Source organism: Crocuta crocuta, unplaced genomic scaffold, assembly GCF_008692635.1.
Source record: "Crocuta crocuta isolate KB4526 unplaced genomic scaffold, BGI_CrCroc_1.0 scaffold346, whole genome shotgun sequence".
Classification (NCBI taxonomy): domain Eukaryota; kingdom Metazoa; phylum Chordata; class Mammalia; order Carnivora; family Hyaenidae; genus Crocuta; species Crocuta crocuta.
This window is the reverse complement of record NW_027527957.1, coordinates 33,295-55,218: the sequence shown is the minus strand read 5'-3', so window position 1 is coordinate 55,218 and position 21,924 is coordinate 33,295. Positions and strand designations below refer to the sequence as shown.

Genomic DNA, 21,924 nt, shown 5'->3' with positions numbered 1-21,924 from the left:
AAAATTTATTTGTTGCTAATATTTTATGATTTAATCATGTATCCTCTTTGTTATCCCTTTGCTTTCTATCCATAGTCATATGTAAGGTCCAGGAGAGTAAGGCTCTTTGTTATTTTGCTGAAGGCTGCATACCATATAGTTATGGGTCCATTTCTGGCTCCTCTGTTCGGTTCCATTGATTTATGGGTCTGTTTTTTGTGCCAGTACCATACTGTCTGGATGATTACAGCTTTGTAATACAGCTTAAAGTCTGGGATTGTGATGCCTCCAGCTTTGCTTTTCTTTTTCAAGATTGCTTTGGCTATTCAAGGTCTTTTCTGGTTCCATACAAATTTTAGGATTGTGTGTTCTAGCTCTGTGAAGAATGCTGGTGTTATTTTGATAGGGATTCCATTGAATGTGTAGATTTCTTTAGGCAGTATAGACATTTTAACATAATTTGTTCTTTTAGTCCATGAGCATGGAATATTTTTCCATTTCTTTGTGTCTTCTTCAATTTCTTTTAAAAGTGTTCTGTAGTTTTCAGAATATAGATCTTTTACCTCTTTGGTTAGGTTTACTTCTAGGTATCTTATTGGTTTTGGTGCATTTGTAAATGATATAGTTCATTGTAAGACATACAAATGGCTAACAGACATATGGAAAAATGCTCAACATCACTCATCATCAGGGAAATACAAGTCAAAACCACAATGAGATATCACCTCACACCGGTCAGAATGGCTAACATTTAACAACACAGGAAACAATAGATATTGATAAGGATACAGATAAAGGGGAACCCTCTTACACTGTTGGTGGGAATGTAAATTCTTGTAGTCACCTTGAAAAATAGTGTGGAGTTTCCTCAGAAACTTAAAAATAGAACTACCCTGCAATTCAGCAATTGTATTACTAAGTATTTATCCAAAGGATACAAAAATACTTATTAAAAGACATACACACACACCACAATGTTTATAGCAGCACTATTAAAAATAGTTAAATTAGGAAAAGAGCCCAAATGTCCATCAATTATGAATGGCTAAAGAAGATGTGGTATATATGTACAATGGAATATTACTCAGCCATAAAAAAGAATACAGTCTTGCCATTTGCAATGATGTGGATGGAACTAGAGTATACTATACTAAGTGAAATAAGTCAGCCAGAGAAAAACAAATACCATATGATTTTACTCATATGTGAACTTTAAGAAGGAAAACAGGTGAACATAAGAGAAGGGAAGGAAAAATAAAATAAGATAAAAACAAAGATGGAGGCAAACCATAAAAGACTCTTAACTATAGAGAACAAACTGAGAGTTGCTGGAGGAAGGTGGGTGAGGGATGGGCTAAATGGGTGATGGGTATTAAGGAGGGCACTTTTTAGAATGAGCCCTGGGTGTTTTATATATATATATATATGTAAGTGATGAATCACTGGGTTCTACTCCTGAAACCAGTACTGCAATATATGTTAACTAACTTGAAGTTAAATAAAATCTTGGAAAGAAAAAAAATGGATGCATAGCAAACAGTGAGAAGAGTGCCTAAAATAGAATAGGCACTGGATATTGTTGAAGGAGTGAATTAATCCTGATTTGTGACTGAGAAAAGGAAAGCGGCAAATGTGGTAATTAGTTCTGACTTAATCTGAACTTCAAAGACTATTTGTTTCTATGTTTTCTTACACTATCTTATTTGAAGACTGTAATTTTTAATGTATTGACATATTAACAAATCATCAATTAAATTCTCCAACCGACTGTACCAGCAATTTCGTCCATTCAGGTTGTGGTAAACAACCATTTAGTTGTTTAAAGAAAGAGATTGAGTTCCTATACATTACAGGGCTTGAGAGGAGTGTGTTGGGGTAAAAAGGCTCACCTGAACAGCCATGTTACCTTGAGTAAGAGATAGGCAGTGCTGATTCTAGTATATAGTATATATCATGATATATACACACATGATATATAGTATATCATTCTACTCTATAGTAGTCTTTCTACAGCTGTGCCGACTATGGGTAAAGAATTGCATGGACAAGAAGAATGTAATTTTATATTATCAGATTTTTCTTTAAAAAGAGATTTATAAACTTAAACAGTGCAATATTTATCAACAGAATTTGAATCAAGCTTCTCTGTGAATAAAATAACAGTGTTGTTGATAAACTATCAGCAATTTTATGTTTCAGAATAAATTATACATTCTTTATAGCATAGTTGACCCAGATTGTTAATAATTTTCAGTCTGTATTTTTTTTAGCTTTGTTTTCCAAAGGATTTCTACTTGTATTTTTATTTTCTTTTACGAGCCAGTTAACTTTTATTGATTCGGATGCATGTAGATGCATTCTTCCATAGATTTTTTTTTTTTTACCTCTCTCTGTCTACCAGAAAAATATGCCCTTTATTCATAGGTGGTGATATTGTGATATTGTGCACACTCCCAAGTAAAGCTCTGTAAGTGATTTGTTATGTGACCATGTCAGCACTTTAGCACTGAGGAAATATTGTACTCTTTGTATAGAAATGATTTTGTCTATTAATTAGATATGTCTTCACAGGGTCGCCAAGGTGGCTCAGTCAGTTAAGCATTTGCATCTTAATTCCATCTCTCGCTGACAGCAAGGAACCTGCTTGGGATGGTCTTTCCCTCCCTCTCTCTGCCCCTGTCCCTGCTCACGGACACACACTCTCTCCATCAAGATAAATAGGTAAACATTGAAAAAAGTGTTATAAAGATATATCTTTGCATATTTTTATTACTGCAGATTGAGAGACATGACAGCTGTGCCTATGACTATCTAGAAGTTCGAGACGGAAGCAGTGACAATAGCCCTTTGATAGGGCGTTTCTGTGGTTATGAGAAACCAGAAGACATCAGATCTACCTCCAATGCCTTGTGGATGAAATTCGTTTCTGACGGAACTGTGAACAAGGCCGGCTTTGCTGCCAATTTTTTTAAAGGTAATTCGAAGTAATTTAAAGGGTGAAATTTCCTTTGTGAGGAGTAAATGTGACACTTCACTTAGAGCGAAGAAGGCAAGTTATACTTAAGGCACTGTTGGGAAGGACATTTGGATGACTTTTGATAGTAAAAGATTACCGGTATGATACTGGAATTTGGAACTTTCTAGCACAGGCTGGGAGATCCATTAGGATATTCTGTCGTTCGCTTTTTCTGAAATAGTCATAATGGCAAAATCCAGAAAGGGAATGCAGACAAGGAGAAAACATTTGCAACATAATAAAAATAGGATTCATAACCAGAAGGTGGTTTACTGACATGTCATTCATCAATTTATTTCCAAGTGACAGCATTTCTAAACCATCCTGTAGGTAATAATATTCTACCATGATGGAAATAATGTATGGCCTCCATAGGATATTCTGATACCAAAAATGCCTTTTTGACAAAGAATTATTATTGATCAGCTTTAATATTAACTTTCATAACCAAATTTTAGTATGTTTTCATGTCTCATACTTGGTATCTATTACTTAGGTAAAAAGAAAGGCATTTTCGTACAAATAGTATCAAATTTGCATTTGGAAAATTCAAGGCACTTAACATTAAGTGTGTCATTGTAAAATAAAACTCTTTTATGGGAGGAGAAACAAAACTTTCCCTACACTGATTTTTATAGAATAAATGATGGCTTTAGTTGTGTAAGTCAAAATTCAGTTGATTAATAACCAAACATTTTAACATTTTGGTTACTTAAAGAACAATATAATGGATTTTCCCTGAGAATTACTTTGATATTCGCCAGATAATTTGAAAGGCCTTGGTGCTTCCACTAGATGTAACAAGTGTTTATTAAAATGTACATTTACGTGCTTTAGGTCTTCTCTATATGTAGTACTTTACAGCAGAAGGAACATACTATTAAGATTCTCTCCTGTGATGTTTCTGTATTTGGTTATCAAAAATGCTTGGACTTTGGCCAATGCAGAGTTTCTGCTGAGAATACTCTTTCCTATTTTCTTAACTCACACGAAGTTATTCCTGAAGATTGAGATTATGGAATACTTTATTATATATGCTATTTTAAATAGTGTATGTTTTTCATGTGTATATATTTCATATATATTTATATTTTCACATATAATTAAAATAGTATATGTATTTACAAAATATGGAATTTTTATGTTTCCTGAATCAGTGTGTTTATATAGAAAACACTGAATGCCTTACATTTAAAGAGGTCCGGTAGACTTTTTTTTTTTAATTTTTAATTTTTATTTATTTTTGAGAGAGAGAGAGAGAGAGGTAGAGACAGAGCATGACCTGGGGAGGGGCAGAAAGAGAGATGGAGACACAGAATCTAAAGCAGGCTCCAGGCTCCGGGCTGTTAGCACAGAGCCCAACATGGGGCCAGAATTCATGAACCTTGAGACCTGAGCCAAAATCAGATGCTTACCCGACTGAGTCACTCAGGTGCCCCTTAAAGAGGTCCAGTAGGTTTCTGAATTTTCTTTCTTTTTAATTTATATTTAATTTATATTGACCATAAACTGTTTCTTAATAGCATTTCTTTAAAAGCACTTCTTAGGATATCTAACAAACTATACTATGAAATCAACAGGTGATGCCATATTTTTTTTCAGTAAGCTTTTCTATCTTATTCTGGATATTTTATACATTGTAAGAATTACTTCACCTTAAAATCAGAAAAAAAAAGCCCCACATAGTTATCTGAGATAAGGTGATCTCCACTTGGCCCTAACAGAAGATTCTAGTCCTTCTCTTGGTTCTTATACTCTTCTTAGATTGCAGTGACATGAATTCTGGTATGCCGCCTATGAAGGGCTTGCAAATTGCTCCTGCTCCTTTGTTGAAGAAATCAGTTGTCCCAGTTTTATTCAGTTATTAAGTGTCATATTTTCAGAAAATTTTACGCCTTAATATGTAAAACCAAATATTTTATCTAGTTGTTCTCTAACTCTCGCCATCTTTGCAGAGGAAGATGAGTGCGCCAAACCTGACCGTGGGGGCTGTGAGCAGCGATGTCTGAACACACTGGGCAGTTACCAGTGCGCGTGTGAGCCAGGCTACGAGCTGGGACCTGACAAGAGGGGCTGTGAAGGTAGGGCACTTCCCGCCTGAACCCCCCAAAGCCCCACCACCACCCCATTCATTCTTTTGTTTGTATCCTCTCATTGTCTTTCCTTCTGCTTCCCTCTTTCCTTTCCTCTACAGAAACCTCTTTCCTCAACTGGTAAGACTCAGTGTGTAGTCATAGCCAACATGACTCTTAGCCTGGATTCTTGTTATAGAACCAGTCATTTCCTCCTTTGGGTTACCAGGCCACCTTATTTATACCTGTACTTCTCTCTCTCTCTTGCTCTCACTATTTATCTATATCACCCATCTATCTATTTCTTTTTTTATCTCTGTCTAAACCTACATTTTTATCCATCCATCATTTATTTTTACCTTTTCTTAACATATTTTATGGGTACACCTTTGTTAAAGTGCAGAATTGTGGATCTGAATTATTTTTGTATCTCTAGTATCTAGCACAGACATAAAGTGGGAGCTAAATGTGTTTTATTAATAAATGATTCATAAAAAAGTGATCTTGCTGTTTTCCCCATTTCCTCTGCACATTCTAAGGTGAGGTTTCTTGCACAATGTTTTGTTACCATGTCCTATGATGTCTTCCTTCAGAATTTAAAGCTGCTTCTTTTTTTCCCATCTCTCCTGCTTCACCCTGTTACAGGCCCCATACTTGAGTTACAAGTAAACGGACTGATCTTCCTTCCTCTGGTCACTTCCTCTTTTATTCCTCTCTCAAGGTGTCTGCCTAAATCATCTTCATAGAGCTTGTAGCAATTTAACGTTACTTCTTATCGTGATGTGTTTATTGTTTACTTTCGGTGGGTTCCACAAAAATGTAAATGTCAACTCTTAAAAATGAGCACCTTGTTGTCTACTGTATCTGCAGTAGAGGGGGTAATAGTAGCAAAGGTGGGAGGTGTCTTTGCTTACTGACCTATTTTTAAAAGTCAGCCTCCCTATTTCTCCTTAAAAATCTCAACTTTTCTCTTTGACAAAAGTCTCCATCCTATCTATTAAACTACTTATCTGCTCGCTGTACTCAGATAAAATAGACCCAGTAGGCAATGTGGTATCTTTAAAAAACAGAGGGAATTGTATACCAAACAGTAATAAAGTAACATGACAGTTCGGTGTGGTGCCTAAAAACAGTTATTTTACTTTATAATAATTTATTGAAAAGTGATAAATATGAAAGTCCTGGTAGCTTTTACAGTACATTTATAAATGTAGAAATATACACACATACATGCATACATACACATATATACACAAAGACAATTAAAATAAAGAGAACAGGTACTTTAGGGAACTCTTAACTCCCTGGGAGTTCATTCTAAACCTTGTACAATATATATTCTTTTCAATTTTGGATACTCTTATTTTTCTAATTTCACTAATAATAAGGAAGAGAGGTGAGGTATTAAATAGTACTTCTTTTAAATAGATCATCCAAAAGGGAAGAACAATAATTGTTAAACAAGGTTTTCAGATAACAAATATGATCTATTTACTATAGTTTATCCTGCTTGCCAGCTCAGTAACTCCAAGAATTGCTTATCTTGGGGAAAAAGAGTTTGAAGAAATAAACAACTGATTCTGGTCTCACTACATCAGCCTTTATTGTGCTTTATGCTTATCTTTCCACTACTGCTCACAGCCATATTGTGTAGATATTATTCTACCCATTTGAAAGATAAGAGAACTGACTCCCAGTTTTCTTTCTGTTGCGTAGCCAACCTTAAAGTGATCTGCAATGTTGTCATACAGCCATCGCTTGCTTGGATCCAAAACTACAAATTAACGCCTTATAAATGGAATTAGATAATTAAAATAGTTGTACTCAAAACTAAGGAACAGAGACTGAGGCTTTCTAGACTTTTAAAAATCTGGAAGATGGTTGAAATTTAATGCTGAGATGTTTGGTTATTGATGGAAAAGTGCTAAGAAGGGGATGACTTGATTAGGAGAAAAGTTTGTCCTTTTCTTTCCTTCTAGCGGCTTGTGGCGGACTTCTCACCAAACTTAATGGCACTATAACCACCCCAGGCTGGCCCAAGGAGTACCCTCCTAACAAGAACTGTGTGTGGCAAGTGGTTGCACCAACCCAATACAGAATTTCAATGAAGTTTGAGTTTTTTGAATTGGAAGGCAATGAAGTAAGTGAACAATAAATGTATGTTTTTCTGTGTGTTTTGGGAACCTCTGAAGACAATCTGGTAAATGGAAGGGGGGGAGGGAAAGGTTTCAGTAGTACAGTCATATAGATGTTATCTTTCCTTGCTGTACTCTTCATTTCTGCAGCTGCTTATAATTCCTGTTGGCATTGGATGATATATTTATTTTTTTAATGTTTATTGTGAGGGAGAGAGAGACAGAGTGTGAGCATGCGAGGGGCAGAGAGAGAGGCATAGAATCCAAAGCAGGCTCCAGGCTCTGAGCTGGAGAGTGAGCCCCAACGTAGGGCTTGAGCTCATGAACTGCAAGATCATGACCTAAGCCGAAGTGGGGTGCTTAACTGATGGAACCACCCAGGTGCCCCAACATTGGATGATATTTCAGACTGTTTCTGGGAGACTGAAAATAACCTACAGGGAGTTTTTACTTATTGTATTATTATACAGCTCGATTTATCAAAGAAATATGAAAAATGAGAGTCAGCGTCATGTTACATAGACTTTTCTAAAACCATTAATCAACTAAAATCCACTGGTTGAGTCATAACAAAAATAGCTATTTAAGGTCACTTGGGTGGGTCAGTCGTTTGAGTATCCAGTTCTTGGTTTCTGCTCAGCTTATGATCCCAGAGCCGTGAGACTGAGACCCATGTCGAGTTCCAGGCTGAGCATGGGGAGCCAGCTTAATATTCTCTTTCTGTCCCTCAGCCCTTCTCCCCCCACTCTCTAAAATAAATAAAATATATAAGCCATTTAGAATAACTAACCTGGTATATTTTATTTGTGCAAATGAGTATATTTTTGGTATATTTTCAGTAAGTAGGTTCTCTTTATGACTATGTTCATGATTTACAAATAAAGATTAATTTTTAATCTCAATGAAAGAATAATTTAGTTGACCCTATCTTTCCTTTACAAAATATACCTGATTGTAATAAAGATCCCGTTTTCTACCAGGTGACCACATTCAAACAAGTGAAATCATTTCTTTGAGAATTCCTGTGTGCTAGTACACACAAAACAAATTCAAATAGAATGTCAAGTCTAGAAATGAGAACGTTTAGGACTGTGTCCTTTGTATGATTGGTCAACACTGGTTTAATTTCAGTTTTGTTTGAGCTTTCCCACTTCCTTTTCTTTTCTTTTTCTAACTCCCATATCCTTTATTCCAGTGACTCCTGTGCTTATTTTAAAATAAACATAATTTAAAACTTCTAAGTATGGGGGACCCTGGGTGGCTCAGTCGGTTAAGTGCCCGACTTCAGCTCAGGTCATGATCTCACGGTTTGTGGGTTCGAGCCCTGCATCAGGCTCTGTGCTGACAGCTAACTCAGAGCCTGGAGCCTGTTTCAGATTCTGTGTCTCCCTCTCTCTCTGACCCTCCCCTGCTCACGCTCTCTCTCTCTCTCTCTCAGAAATAAATAAAAACATTAAAAAAAATGTAAAACTTCTAAGTATGATAAAATTAACTCAAAAATTATTTTGTCTCTGATACATATATGTTGATCGCTTGTAAAGAAGTGAGAGAACAGAAATATATTGTATCTATCTCCTGGGCAATAATAGTTGGTGATATTTAGGGATTTTTATACCATTATTTTATCTTTGCGTATGTATCTTTGTTTTCTCCCCCTTCCTTGTTTTCTTTGTTTCTTTTTAATCACTTTTTTTCTCTTAATTCTGCATATAGTAGTCCATCAAGGCACTCGTGTGCATTTTTTTTAGTTCTACTAATGGCTTTGAGGTAAGAAGAAGTTCCTGACTTTTGTGTCTCTTTAGAGAAATTAAAATATGACATGTGAATAACATACATATTTCAGAAAATTATAGATAGAATTTTAGAGCTCAGTTGATCTCTTTTGAGACCTTCCTTATATCATGTGTATGTTTTATGATGGCAAAAACTGCCATTTATATTTCTGACATGCTTTGTTCACATGAAATATCATTATCCTTTAACAATTCCCTGAAATTTGGAGAAATATTGAAATGGAGAAAATGTTTTTATAGCAATTTTACAAAAGCTTTCATATGAGCAACCCCTTTTGAAAATGATCATCTCCCTACCAGTTCTGTGGTGTGATATGAACTTAGTGTTGAATGACTTCTACTCCCTCAGTGTCCCCTAAAGCTATTAGTTGTAACAGATATGACATTTTGATTCATTAGTTGATAGATGTTACTAGGAAGGCTAGAAGTTTATATTCAAGAGGATAGAGGATAGAAAGTTTTAAATAAATGGGTTATTGTATTCTGAAGACATTTTTCCCATGGGTGGTGTTCTTTATTTCTGGAAAGACCCTTTATAAACTCTAGAAGATATCCCAAATTTCTTAAACTTATAATGATGTTACTATGTGGAAGGCTGTTTTAGAGTTCTGTGTATTTTTGTGGTTTGATGTCTTGGTTACTTAAAATAAAGACATGAGCAAAAACTTGACTTACAGAATATCGGGCAAAGTTGAAACTCCGTTTTTGTATTCATTATATTGATATCCAAAGGAAAGATATGTCAAAACCACTTTAACCTTAGTAACATTCTCCTATTCCGTGTCAGAGCCCTCTCTAAACAGAGGTTGCAGTTGTACAAAGTAAACAGAAAACTTGTAAATTTTTCCTAACAACCTTTTGTTTATTTATCACCTAATTAATATCACAAGAAACAGTAATTTGAGTTGACATATTGCAAAGTACAGATCGTGCCCCAGGGTTCAATCATATGCATTGTTAAACCTTGCTAATTACACTTTATGTAATAAGGTCATTGGTGCAAGATATATTCTTTAGAAAGTGCCTTGTTGGAACTTTGGAGAAGTGTATTATGGAAACATCTGTTAGAATAGCCATGAAATTGCTTAAGAATACCTGGCATTCACGTAGCTTCTTCCATTTTGGTGTTAGTACATTACATATAAATCAGAATGAGTCTATTGTATTCTAGTGTAAATTCTCCTCTCCATTCCACAGCATAAGAGTTTATTTGTTTGCAATCCTGCAGCATAGCTACAGAGTAACTTTAGAGTGCCTAGTAACTCAGAGAAATCAAGAAATATCAATTTATTTGATGAATTTGAAAGGCAGAGTATCCTTTTTCTTGTAATGCCAGTGTCTGTTTCCTTTGAAATTTCCTGTGAGTACTCTTCTGATTAGAACCCCGTGTTTCTGGGAGACAGCACTGGACCCAGCCAAACTCTGTGCTGTTTTCACTGAACTGCCACGTATGATAAGTACGGTTTTGGACATGATACTTAATTTCTGAACCTCAATTTTCATATCTTTACAATAAAAAGGAATGTTTCTGTTGTTAATAGTTGTTTCAGAGACTTAAATATCAATTTTTAAAATATTTCTTTTCTTTTTCTTTTTTAAAGTTTATTTTTATTTATTTTGAGAGAGAGATTGGGAGCAAACAGGGGAAGGGCAGTGAGAGATGGAGACTGAATCCCAAGGTGGAACTCACAAACTGTGAGATCATGACCTGAGCCAAAACCACGAGTCAGGCGTTTAACCTACTGAGCCACCGAGGCACCCCTAAATGTTCAATTTTATGTAATTGTTGTCAGCATTAAACAAGACAGCAAATGACAACTTCTTTTAGTGAAAGAAAGTTCCTAGTGAAAATTTAAGCATTTATTATTATTTTTTAAGGCAGCAAAGGTTATTCTTCTTGTGACCATGAGCATCATCATCTCAACAAATATTCATCTCAGTTCGCCTAAACTCTATTCTTTGGAAAAAATACATGTTGTAAATACATATAAACAAACACATATTTGTATATACAAATAAGTATTCAGAGTACAATTCATTAGTCTATTTTTCACGGCACCCGCCTCATGTTTGGACTTCTCCCTGATTTTTTCTTTACCTATTAAATCTAGTTTGACTACGAGAGGACTAAAGAGAGAAAAAAAATAGTAAAATTTTCAAAAATAAATGTCAGTCATCTGACGCTTTAAAATCTGGAGACTATACAGTGCTCCGCTAGCTCAGTTGGTAAACATGAGACTCTTAAAATCTGGTGACTATAATAACTGTCTTTTTTCTAGGTTTGCAAATATGATTATGTGGAGATTTGGAGTGGCCTTTCCTCTGAGTCTAAATTGCATGGCAAATTTTGTGGTGCCGAAGTTCCTGAAGTGATCACATCTCAGTTCAACAATATGAGAATTGAATTCAGATCTGACAATACTGTTTCCAAGAAGGGCTTCAAAGCACATTTCTTCTCAGGTATCAACATTGCGTGTGTATATCATGGCCTTTCAAGGTGGATTGGCTTAAATAGTTTTCTGTAAATGTAACTTGGAGGGACATAGTATGCATGAACATTTATTCTAGGCTTAACAGGGTTTTTTTTAACTTATAAATAGAAGATTAATAATTGGAGCCCTGATGAAATGCAGCTCTTAAACATTTAACAATCAGATTTTATAAAGGCTAATACAAATAACACAAAGTTATTACAATAATGCTTTCATACAGTGACTTTATAAGTGTATGGGGTTAATGATACAAGACTTCAAAAAAGTGGCAGGCTTTTTCAAAATGGTTTATCTTTCTTTTTGGAATATCTGATCTCATTTTAGCAATACGTTTTTTTTTTTACTCTTATTATTTACATTTTCTTATTCCTTTTATAATATTTTTCGTATTGCTAAGTTGATATTAAAATCATACTTTGCCTCACCACTATAGGAAAGATTATACTATGAAGCCTACAAATACGGAAATTATAATTTTACTGAAAATAATAGATTATCAGGGATATTTAGTAGTTGATACTTAAGTTTGGAATTTAGTATCTAGTTTAACCAACTCATGGTAAAATTTCCCTCTTCTAGAGCTGAAATTTGTTAAAATGTCCTCCAACTTTAAGGAAATATATGGAAATATCAGTGGAAATTCCTTTATTTTCCCAATTTTGGAATCATACCTTACTTAGAAAGATATTATTCTAAAACTTCAAAAGCAGATAGAATTATAACAAACCTTAGTATTGCAATCTATTCTGCCTTTAAGACTGGCAAGCAGTTTAAAGCAACTGAATTCCAATTATATTTTAATATTAGGTAATTTGGATTGAGTTAATTCAAAGTCCATTTATTTCAGTCCCCATGTGTTTAAAATTAATGAGATTTACAGTGCCCGGGGTTTGTTTGGGGTTTTCAGTGTAATTGAAGTTAATGGTTCAAAAGCTCCATTGAGGTCCAAGTCATACACAGAAGTACATTCAAAATACAAGGGATCTTGGCTCTCTAATTCCCTTTGCCTTTCTTCCCCCAGATTTAATTGCCTTTTAAAAATTCTTCTCAGGCATTCATTTAAGATTTACGTTATTCAAAGTAGCATTTTAATATCATATTTTGGTGAAAGCAAGGCTTTCTTAGGCTTCACTATTTTACGAATATTATATGTTTTACAAATTTTAGGTGACTCACTGGTTAGAGATAAGGTTCTTATTTTGGAACCACCTAAATATTTATTTTAAAAATTGAAATTATAAAGTGAAAATATTTTATCATAATATTAATAATATTAAGGATCTTTTCACTCTACCATAGTCATACATGTTATTAAATAATAACCTTTTTAAAAGATACATTCTCCATATACTGGTTGCAAAGTATGATTAAATTTAAAGTTACTCAGAATATTTAAAATTCATTATCTAATATTATTGGTCAGGAAGAACTTTCCAAATTGTAAAGACAAACTGTGTCTTTAGAACGATACCGTTGAAATATGAAGCATGCTACTTTAATTCTTAGGATACAAATATGAGGGGACAGTGCGCCTGGGTGGCTCAGTCAGTTAAGCGCCCAACTTCAGCTCAGGTCATGATCTCACGGCTTGTGGGTTCGAGCCCCGTGTCAGGCTCTGTGCTGACAGCTAGCTCAAAGCCTGGAGCCTGTTTCAGATTCTGTGTCTCCCTCTCTCTCTGACCCTTCCCTGCTCACGCTCTCTCTGTCTCTCTCTCTCTCTCATAAATAAATAAAACGTTAAAAATTTTTTTAAAAAATATTAGAAGACATGCAGATGCTTCTCTCCAGCACATCCAACCACATCATCCTTATTCCTGTCTATGTGGCTGTGCTTTGTAAAATTATCTGAGTACCTTAGTATACTTGAGCCCATAATAACTAATTTGCTGTAAATCATATTCACTGATGCAGGTCATTTTAGGAACTTGTGTCTGTTTTTGGTATTTATCAGTGCTATATTTAAAAAGTATAAATCAACTAGGTGACAGTGCTTCATTTTGGTAGAGTCTAGTCTAGATTGTCTGATGAAATGTAGATGGTTAAGTAAATGGAACAATGAAGTTCAAGAGAGAAATTAAACCCCGAGTGTTCATATGATAGCTTCCATTTTGAGAATTTATTATGCAGGCATGTATCATCTCTTTAATAATCAAAAAAGAATGAAATATTCTCATTACTATATTCACTTGACAGATGAAACAGATGAGGATTTAAGTAAACTGCTCAGTGCCGCAAGCATTTAAACCCCAGTTTGTCTTGGTTTGTCTGCGAACTGATCATGCCCTTTGCAAATAGCCTTAGTTGTATGTTATACTCAATACATCTGCAACCTGAAAAACAACAGATATACTTTTCACTCCTTTATTAGGTGAATAATTTGTAACTTCAAGGTAATTATCATGAAGTATAAATTTCTGTTGTTTCTGTTTGATGCATTTCAAAGTATCAGCAGTTTGTGAAATTCATATTTAAAATACGGTGGTTCTGGATGAGTATTAAATCTGTTTTATATTTTACATTTAGGTTAGTGGGGAAGATGTTTGCACAGGGAAAGGGAAGATAAAACACGATATTAAAATTAAGAGCTGGTGTGGTACCATCAAGAGATGGTAACACATTTGTACTCAGTTTACCTAATGTCCTAAATATGATCATCTTACAAAATCACAATTTACAAAAGATCACCTATTTTAATAGATAGGCTCTATTCACATTGAAAATGTTATTTTAGAGATCTAATAATGCTTTAAATGTAATAATATATAATTATGTGTTCAAAGTTAAATAATTCATTATACTTATTAGAAAGTAGGCATGTAAACTGGGGATATTATATTTTACAAACAACACTAAAGGATTTTTTGTTTGTTTGTTAAAATGTACTTGGCATATTTGATAAAACATATTACTGGATTTATTGTAACAAACTCTTTAGAAAGAAATTTAGCATAGGAACCAAGAGTCATTTTCAGTGACTATTCTAGTTATTTCAGAAATCTCTTTCTTGAAACATATTTATAAGGAAACATTTCAAAATCTGGAAGAAGGATTTCAATATACTGTGATAGTGATAGAAATTCGAAACAATCCACTTTTGTGACAAGAAGAAAATGGTAAATAAATTATAGCAAATACACTTTGTGGACTTGTCCACACAGTTTAATGATTCTGTGGTGTGTATAGTTGTATTTGATAAAACATTAATGGAAATCCAGGTATAAACTATCTGCACACTATGCATGTAGCTAAGCATATGGCTGGGAACAAACCTGAAAGTTGCTGAAGTAAATACCAATAATGTTTGTGCTAAGGTGGGAAGATGGTGCATTATAGTTTTTCTCCAATTTCTCTCAATTTTCAAATCAAATACTAAACTAACTTTAGAAGAAAAACACATAGCATATTACTGTTACCACAAATGTTTCCAAATTTGCAAACATTTACCTAATAGACTTTGACCTTTGAGAGTGAAGAAGTTTTTAAAGGCATCTTTTTTAAGTAGTTAATACCTATTAATACAGGCTAATAATCCTAAGCATTTTGTGTTGAGCTAAATTTTATAATTTTAACTTTATAGTGATTTAATAGTATCATCTGATAGACAATGGAATAATGTGTTACTGTATAGTATATGTTAGTCAAGAGATATGAAGTCTTAAGAAATTCTGTTTGTAACCAGTGTTCTAACTCTTTCAGAAGTGGCTATAAATTTATGAAAACATGGTGAGGAATATAACACATTCAGCTATTTTTTCCACAGTCTTGTACTAAGAATAATTACCAAAGAATTCAATAAAGAAGAAACAACATTTGGTAGTAGGTGATTCCAATTATTTGGAAAGAAAGATTACTCAAAATCTAGCTTTCTTGCAGCTAAGTGATACATCAAGGAAAAAAAAGACAATAAAATATATTTAGACTTTTAATGCGTACAATGAAATAAAATATTTATAGCATTATTTCCTAAAGAGAAATATTCAATAAAATAATCACATAGATATTCCAGTTATTTTTGTACACAGCTTCTCAGTTGATTTTTTTAAAGTTCATTTATTTTGAGAGCGAGAGAGCACATACAGGGTAGGGGCAGAGAAAGAGAGAATCCTAAGCAAGCTCTGAACTGTCAGCACAGAGCCCAACATGGGGGTCAAACGCACAAAACTGTTAGATCATGACCCGAGCCAAAATCAAGAGTCGACACTTAACCAACTGAGCCACCCAGGGGTGCCAATAGCTTTCATTTTAGATAAGCACTTTATAGACCTAAGAAATGGAATCAAAAGAATGAGTTTTAAGAGAACTTATTAGCAAAATAATGAATTCTGTCACTTCCATGTTCATAAAAATAAGAAACCATCACAATAAGTTATGATTTAAAATCTTAATAAAACATAAAGTATTTCATTAGGCATGAAAAATGCTATAGCCTGAACATTTAGGAGTACTACTGTATTATACAGCAGAAAGTCCACTAAGTCCACCACAAAAATCAGAGTGTCCTATACTGTACTCATTTTAGGATATATTCTAAAAAATATGTAATGGAGTTATATGAAAGCAAATAAGGAAATAAGGACAATCAAAGTAAAGCTATTTGGACAGGATATAAAATTGTGTACATATTCAGTTTTTTAGCTAAATCAGAAATGGCATAAGCATTTTCTAGAAGATGATCTGGTCCAGCAATATATTATTGTTATCTTTTTGAACTGAATGAGGTTTGTTTTCAATTAACACTAATACCTTACTGCATATGATAGTAAAACCACATTTAATTTTGTACGATTTTACATTTGAACACAGGTACAAAAATCTGCACAGATGTATATGATATAATTTACTTATTTTATGTGGTTAAGCAAAGTTAACTGTATTCTACTCAGAACAAAGTTAGTTTTCGTTAAATGGGTTAAACTTAAAAAGAGACATTATTAGGATTTTATGCCTGCAAAAGCAACAATATTTGGCACTCTTGATGGGTTTTTAAAAATTTAATTCTAGCATTCATTATTTGAAAAGACTATAACCAGCACTTGGGCATTGAGAATTTAACAGTCTCTCTTGTTTTGGTGATCACATAGGTGAGAATTAGAGTATTAGAGAATTTGGAGAATAAAGCTCATTTAAGAGCAGTCTGTCAGATCAAGAACTGGTGGACCCAGGGACTCACTTGCTCAGTGGCAGAAATGGACCCAATTTTCCTTACTCCCTAGTTTATTTGCCTGTGACAAATATAGAAGTCAGATAAAGTAATCTGTGCAATTTTTCTACCTCTAAATTCAAGTGATTTCAGCAGACATGTTCTTCATTTTCTCCATCTTTCATAGTTACTTCTTTAAGGATTTTTTTTGATGTTTATTTATTTTTGAGATGGAGAGAGACAGAGAGAGAGAGACACAGAATCTGAAGCAGGCTCCAGGCTCTGAGCAGTCAGCACAGAGCCTGACGTGGGGTGAACCCATGAACCGTGAGATCATGACCTGAGCTGAAGTCAAATGCTTAACTGACTGAGCCACTCAGTCACTCCCACCTTGTTATTAAGGATTTTTTTTAATGTTTCCTACAATTACTTCTTTACCTTGTTCCTCCTGTATACCAGCTCTCCAATGGGATGCTTGTAGATATTTTTAGAAATTCAGCTCGATATTATTATAAGAAAACTTTAAATGTTAATGTGATTAATTTCAAATAATTAAACAATTGAAACTTTGCTATGATTTTGACAAGCTTTTATTATTAATGATATTTAAATATTTTCATGTTTTGGAAAGAGCAAATTGTCTTAGTCGTAGCTCTCGATAGAGTTTATTACTGAGATTTTATTATTAAACAATGCCATTGTTTAGTCAAGATTTCTTTTAAGTTCCAGTTAGTTAATTCCAGGTAGTTAGGTCCAGACAGTGTAATATGAGTTTATTAGTGCTGTTCTGAAGATGATTACTTATCATTAGTTCTGCTTTAAAACTAGGATGTGCCGTGTATATGTGCACACGAGCATGGGAATGTGTGTCTGTGTGTGTGCAGGAGTGTGCATGGGCCTGTGTATTTTATCTTTTGTCATTTATTGTGAGTATGTCAGCTCATATATGTTTCTGTTCTGTTTGCATGTACCCTTTATGGTTTTTTTTCCTACAGACAAGGAAGCTTTCTGCAAAGAGAAAATTTTTATTTTTGAATCTTGCAAGAATTTGATACAGGTTACCACTTCAGTTCCATCCAGTATGTATTATTCATAAACTGATAGCTTCTGATAGTCTCAGAGATACTCTGCTGGCCTCTGATGGGAAAATGCCACCTCCTTTTTTCCTAATAATAGACTTTTCCTTTATCTCACATGAAGGAATGGAAAGCAGATACGTCCATTCCAAAGAAGGAGGCTAATTTCCATCTGCAGAAAATAAATGTTTTATTTCTACTCAACAAAACATTTGTTTCTCTCACTAATAAAAACTATTTTTAAATTTTTGTGCCTACAATATGAAAATACTGGAAAATTTCAAATAAGTTGATAGAATTCTCAGTTATTAAATTTATTATGCAGACATTCTGAGTATTTAAAAACTTCATTCTCCTCCCTTGTCTCTTTCGGATTTTCCTTGTTCAACCTATTTGTACTTTATTGTCCTAAGAGGAGAAAGGGAAAGTGAAAATATAATCATGTTTGCTAATAGGTTTTTTCTCTAGTTTGATGACTTTCATACATAAGAAGCCCAGAATATATTTGTGGAATTTGTCTTTTATGATGTTGCTATTTCTCATGAACAGATAATCAGAAATCACATTCACTTTAATGAGAAGAGTATATTTACTTCTATTGAAACAACTGTTTTTAAAATAACCATCCTTATCACTACTCCTTAGATAGCTTAAGATATTAATTTAAATAAATAGCTTTCTTTGTCTGCCTGATGTAAATTGTGTGCATAATTTTAAGTATTCCAATATTAACTGAAATTTTCTCTTTTCATATGATTATTTGACATATGGAGGCACAGTTTTCTATGCTACTTTGCTGGATGTGATAACTTTGCTGCTTTTAGTTACTATGTCGATTTTGATTAGTCCAGTTTTGAATTTTAGCTCAAATTATATTGATATATATTTGATATTATATATAGATATATATTTGAAAAAACATTTGGGATATATTTGATATATATACTGATATATATATATTTCAAATATATGTATAATATATAATATATACAGTCTAACAGTGTATTTTTATTACTCTTAAACTTCATGTGACATTGATTATACTAGACACATCAGATGTGGAGATGAAGGCAGGAAACATCAATCAATAGGGAAGCTGGAAAATAGTACTATGGATACTTAGATAATAATGACCATGTAAAATCTTCTTTCTCCTCTTTCTCTTCTTTCCCTCCTTCTTCTTTTTCCTATAGAAATTGTTTTTAAATTAGTAATTATATTTGCCAAACAATATAAATATGAAAATTGACTACAAAAAAATGAAACTATTCAATGTAATCAATTTCACTTTCAACTTAATTTCTCTTAAATTACCATTGCCACAATTATTGTGGTAATATTATGTTCTAATATAATTCTATCATATTATATCCTATCAAATCTAAAGGAAATAATTCTTAGAAATAAAACCTAGTGATTTGAGATTTCCACTAGAATATTGTTTAAATGTTAGAAATATTTTATGTATTGGAATATTTTTATTATAAAATAACTGTGGACTTAAAAATAAATAATAACTTGTATTCATGTTTGTATTTTAACATTTTTATATCTCTCATGAATGGTAATTCAAACAACTCCTGATAAAAAGATAATTCCAGCAGTCCCTGCTACCATAAGGTTTGTCACTGAGCAGTTAATCGGTCTACCAGTCAGTTGTAAATGTGAACTCATTTTTCCTAAACTAATTTGCTTACAGTTGTTAGATTTCCAAAGAAGTCTCAGAAATCTGGTTGACCTAGGCTCAGTCAGTTAAGTGTCCAACCCTTGATCTCGGCTCAGATCATGCTCTCACGGTTGTGAGACTGAGCCCCACACTGGTCTCTGCATGGGGCATGGAGCCTGCTTAAGATTCTCTCTCTCCCTTTCTCTTTGCCCGTCTCTTGTGCATGCCCTATCTCTCTCTCTCTCTCTCTCTGTGTTTCTTTCTCAGAATAAATGCATAAACTTAAAAAAATGTCTCGTTGATGTATAGTACAACTAAAGTTCACTCTGTCACATTTTATTTTAAGTACACCAAACATTCATTATTTAAACATTCTCATGGAAATATGTATCTATTTTAGAGTAAATAATTCTGGCACTAGAAATTTTAAATTGGTTATTTCCATTTAACAAAGATGAAGTGAATTTCTACACACACACACACACACACACACACACATACATACACACATCTTAATTAAAGAGTCTCTGGAAAGTTACATTAAAATAGTAAATGTAAATCATTTACTGCTTGACCATCTGAATTGGAAAATGCAAGTAGCTGACACCATGGTAAAAAGTACGTGTGGCCTGCCATCCCTCTGTTTTGCATAAGTCATTCATAACTCAGAAACTATCATTTTCACTGTTGACACAATTAAGAACGGGCTTTGAAATGATTATAACTTTCTCTAAAATTAATTTTACAAGGCTAATTCTGTATTAACGTCTGATTTCTTATACATGTTGGTGAGCTGTTAGAGAACAATTTTCTTTATTCTACTTTTTTTTTTTTTTTTTTTTTTTTTTTCTTTTTTTTTTTTTTTTTTTTTTTTTTTGCTTAGGCTACTTAGAAAGAAAAGTGTAGTGGAGGTGTTAAAGATAGAGAGCACATAAAGCACAAGTATATTGATTATATATTCTTTAGAACATTGGGACTGCCCATATGCATTTTGAGTGCTCTAATATTACCGATACATGAATATATCCCCGAAGCATGTGTGTGCTATGTTATGTAATCAGTCTCCAAAAGTGAAAAAATAGATGCATCCTTAAAAATTACTTTCAGATTCTTTGATAAAAATGTTTTTCCTAAGCCCATTTCCATAAGGTGAATATTGATTTGATAAAAAAGCAAAAATAGCTTTAGCTCTCTGGGTGCCACCAAGAGCTCACACATTCTCACGAGAAAAATCAGTTGATGGTATAAATTATGAATTCAGCCAACCTCCGATATAACTGTCATGTGTCCTTTTGTTCTCCATGCTGTGGGAGTGATGAAAGTCTGAGTGGTGTGTCATCATCTGTGTGTGTCACGAGCAATCTGCCAATTTTGACTTTAATGGACAAGCCAGCCATGGAATGACAGCTGAGTGACATAGTATGGTGGCTGATGCCTCTCACTGGATTGACTGCCTGCTAATCTAGTTTGGCTTTTTTCCCTGTAGTGAATTTTTTGGCTATTTCTTAAAGCTCATATTTCCTCATTCTAACCTTTGCTTCTAGCACACTAAAAGCTTTCCAGGGTATTACTTATTAATAAACTGGTCTACTGGAGTAGATTTGTTTACAATATATGTTGTTACTTCTTTAGGATAATCTAATTATATCTTTGTTTTGTTTTGTCATGTCTTGGACTGTTATGAAGTGTACAGATTCATTAGTGCTAACCATTATGGCAGAGTTAACCAAAAAATCAACTTAAGTAGGTATACTGAGTAGTTACATTTTTTAAGTGATTATACACAAGTTTTGGAACCTTGTTTAGCCTCTGTACACCGTGCCTAACATATTGAAGAATTTCCCTCTACTTAAATGCCAGTTCTTACATTTATTCAAACTCCTCACAATTTTAACTTTATTTTTAAAAATTGGTAATAAGTGTTTAAGATTATTTGGAGAAAGATCCATTCATTTCTTCTCTCCTACTCAAAACTCCTACTCCAGTATAGGAGTGAAAGAGGCTACACGTTGTCATGCTACAGCCAATAGTCTTAGACACTCAATTCATGGTTCGAGGCTCCTGAATAAGGAGTGCGTAAAAGTAAGACACTATCCTTTTTTTTTTTTTTTTTATGTTGGGAACAAAGAAAGCTGTGACTTTGCCAGTGTTAACCACAACTAAAAGACTCTCCTTTGATATCCTTTGTTTTGAAAGCTACTTACTAAAGTGTGGGGTTATCTTTTCACTAGACAAAGATGAATGCTCTAAGGATAATGGCGGGTGTCAACATGAGTGCGTCAACACGATGGGAAGCTATATGTGTCAGTGCCGTAATGGATTTGTGCTGCATGAAAATAAACATGACTGCAAGGAAGGTACGAAAAGAGTGTTCTTTTCTTGACGACATCCAGAATTTCATGCAGTTTGGTAAAGCATTGCTTCCAAGTAGAGTTAATCATTTTAATGAGTAATATCATTGTTGACTATTCGAATGTCAAAAAAAAATATGTATGGTGTTCAGATACAAGGTCTACTAATGGAAACCTCATAATATCTAAAAGTTCTGCACTTCA

At 33.7% G+C, this 21,924-nt stretch overlaps 1 protein-coding gene across 1 annotated transcript in view; it reads left to right on the top strand.

The window, feature by feature from the left end:
• Positions 1-21,924, top strand: part of TLL1 (tolloid like 1) — a 210,187-nt gene that overhangs the window by 163,221 nt on the left and 25,042 nt on the right. Inside the window, exons 13-17 of the mRNA XM_077752745.1 lie at positions 2,758-2,953; positions 4,951-5,076; positions 7,047-7,207; positions 11,275-11,455; positions 21,601-21,726. Of these exons, the coding sequence (XP_077608871.1) occupies positions 2,758-2,953; positions 4,951-5,076; positions 7,047-7,207; positions 11,275-11,455; positions 21,601-21,726 (790 nt within the window). The remainder of the gene's footprint in view (positions 1-2,757; positions 2,954-4,950; positions 5,077-7,046; positions 7,208-11,274; positions 11,456-21,600; positions 21,727-21,924) is intronic.